The sequence below is a fragment of the Cyprinodon variegatus genome, unplaced genomic scaffold (genome assembly GCF_000732505.1).
Source record: "Cyprinodon variegatus isolate N-32 unplaced genomic scaffold, C_variegatus-1.0 Scaffold1201, whole genome shotgun sequence".
Lineage (NCBI taxonomy): Eukaryota > Metazoa > Chordata > Actinopteri > Cyprinodontiformes > Cyprinodontidae > Cyprinodon > Cyprinodon variegatus.
In genome coordinates, this window is record NW_015151654.1 from 53742 (window position 1) to 54947 (window position 1206).

Below are 1206 nucleotides of genomic sequence, written 5' to 3' on the forward strand. Positions count from 1 at the left end.
TGTGTATAACAGAACCAGATCTCCTCCATTCATACGTCCACTCAGTGCTTTCTCCTCCCTGGACCTCACATGTCAGAGTGATCGTCTCACCACTGAACATCTGAGAGCTGTTTGGTTTTTGAGTCACAACAACCTTGTTGGAAACTGTTTCCAGAGAGAAAAAGAAACATAATAAATACTGTAACACAGAGAACGAAGTTAAATTAGAAAAATAGATTGTAATGATTACAGGTTATTGTGATTAAACTAAGAAAGATGAAAATATTTGATTTAGTAGATATAGTTGCTGATAGTTTTCATCAGCAAACTCACAGGTTATCCGAACAGTGACCTCAGAGCTTGAATATGTGATGAAGTCTGGGTTTCCTCTCACTCCTTCACACCTGTAGATTCCTCCTTGTCTCACAGTGATTTTTTTGTTTTCTTTCTTATTTATTCCTATTTGAACTTCAGAGGTGTCTGAGGTTCGTCTGAACCATCTGTATTTCCAACCAGCAGAGGTCTGTACAGAGCAGCTCAGTATCACATGGCCTCCTAATGGTATGACTGTTGGACCTGCTGTCAGTGTGGCTCTGGGTTTATCTGCTGTTAACAAAAACAATAATTGATAAATTTTAAATTCAACATTTAAGCTTCTTAATTGTTAGTGTTTGTTTCTATAAAATATACGTAAAAACTCTGAAGCAGAGAAATGAAACTATATAGACTGATGGAATATTGAAAATAAATCAATAATCTAGATTCTGTTTATTATGACTTATTGAGTGAGTGTTTCAGTGTATCAACCATAGAGTGAACAACCACCCCAGCCTACTGTTTTATAAAACAAAAGTTGAAGTATTGAACTTTTGGGACATTAAATGAATTTTAGCTCCTGATTTTCTGCTCTGAGGACAAAGAACTGGACCCACAGGGTTCGGTCCAGCTCACATTAAGATTATCTTAGTCGAGATCCAAGATATTCTAAAACAGACATTTTATTCACATAATTATAAAGTCCTAAATGATTGTTGTTTCTCACCAGCTGATGACAGAGCAAATAGTTCAATAACATTAAATGACATGATGTCAACTTGTTAATAAAAACTAAAAGCCTCTAAAGTGTGAAAACAGAAACAGAGCAGTGCAAGTTGTAAGAATTCAGCACATCAACCATTCAGAGTAGTAATTATGTAACAGAGGGTTGAGTCTGAATAGTGTGTTGGG

The 1206-nt window shown here is 35.8% G+C and overlaps 1 protein-coding gene across 1 annotated transcript in view; it reads right to left on the bottom strand.

Moving 5' to 3' along the window:
* LOC107102094 overlaps window positions 1-1206 on the bottom strand; it is a gene marked incomplete at its 3' end in the record, with an annotated part of 30364 nt that overhangs the window by 27883 nt on the left and 1275 nt on the right. Inside the window, exons 3-4 of the mRNA XM_015401267.1 lie at window positions 313-585; window positions 19-144 (exon numbers count right to left, since the gene is read on the bottom strand). Coding sequence (XP_015256753.1) covers window positions 19-144; window positions 313-585 — 399 coding nt within the window. The remainder of the gene's footprint in view (window positions 1-18; window positions 145-312; window positions 586-1206) is intronic.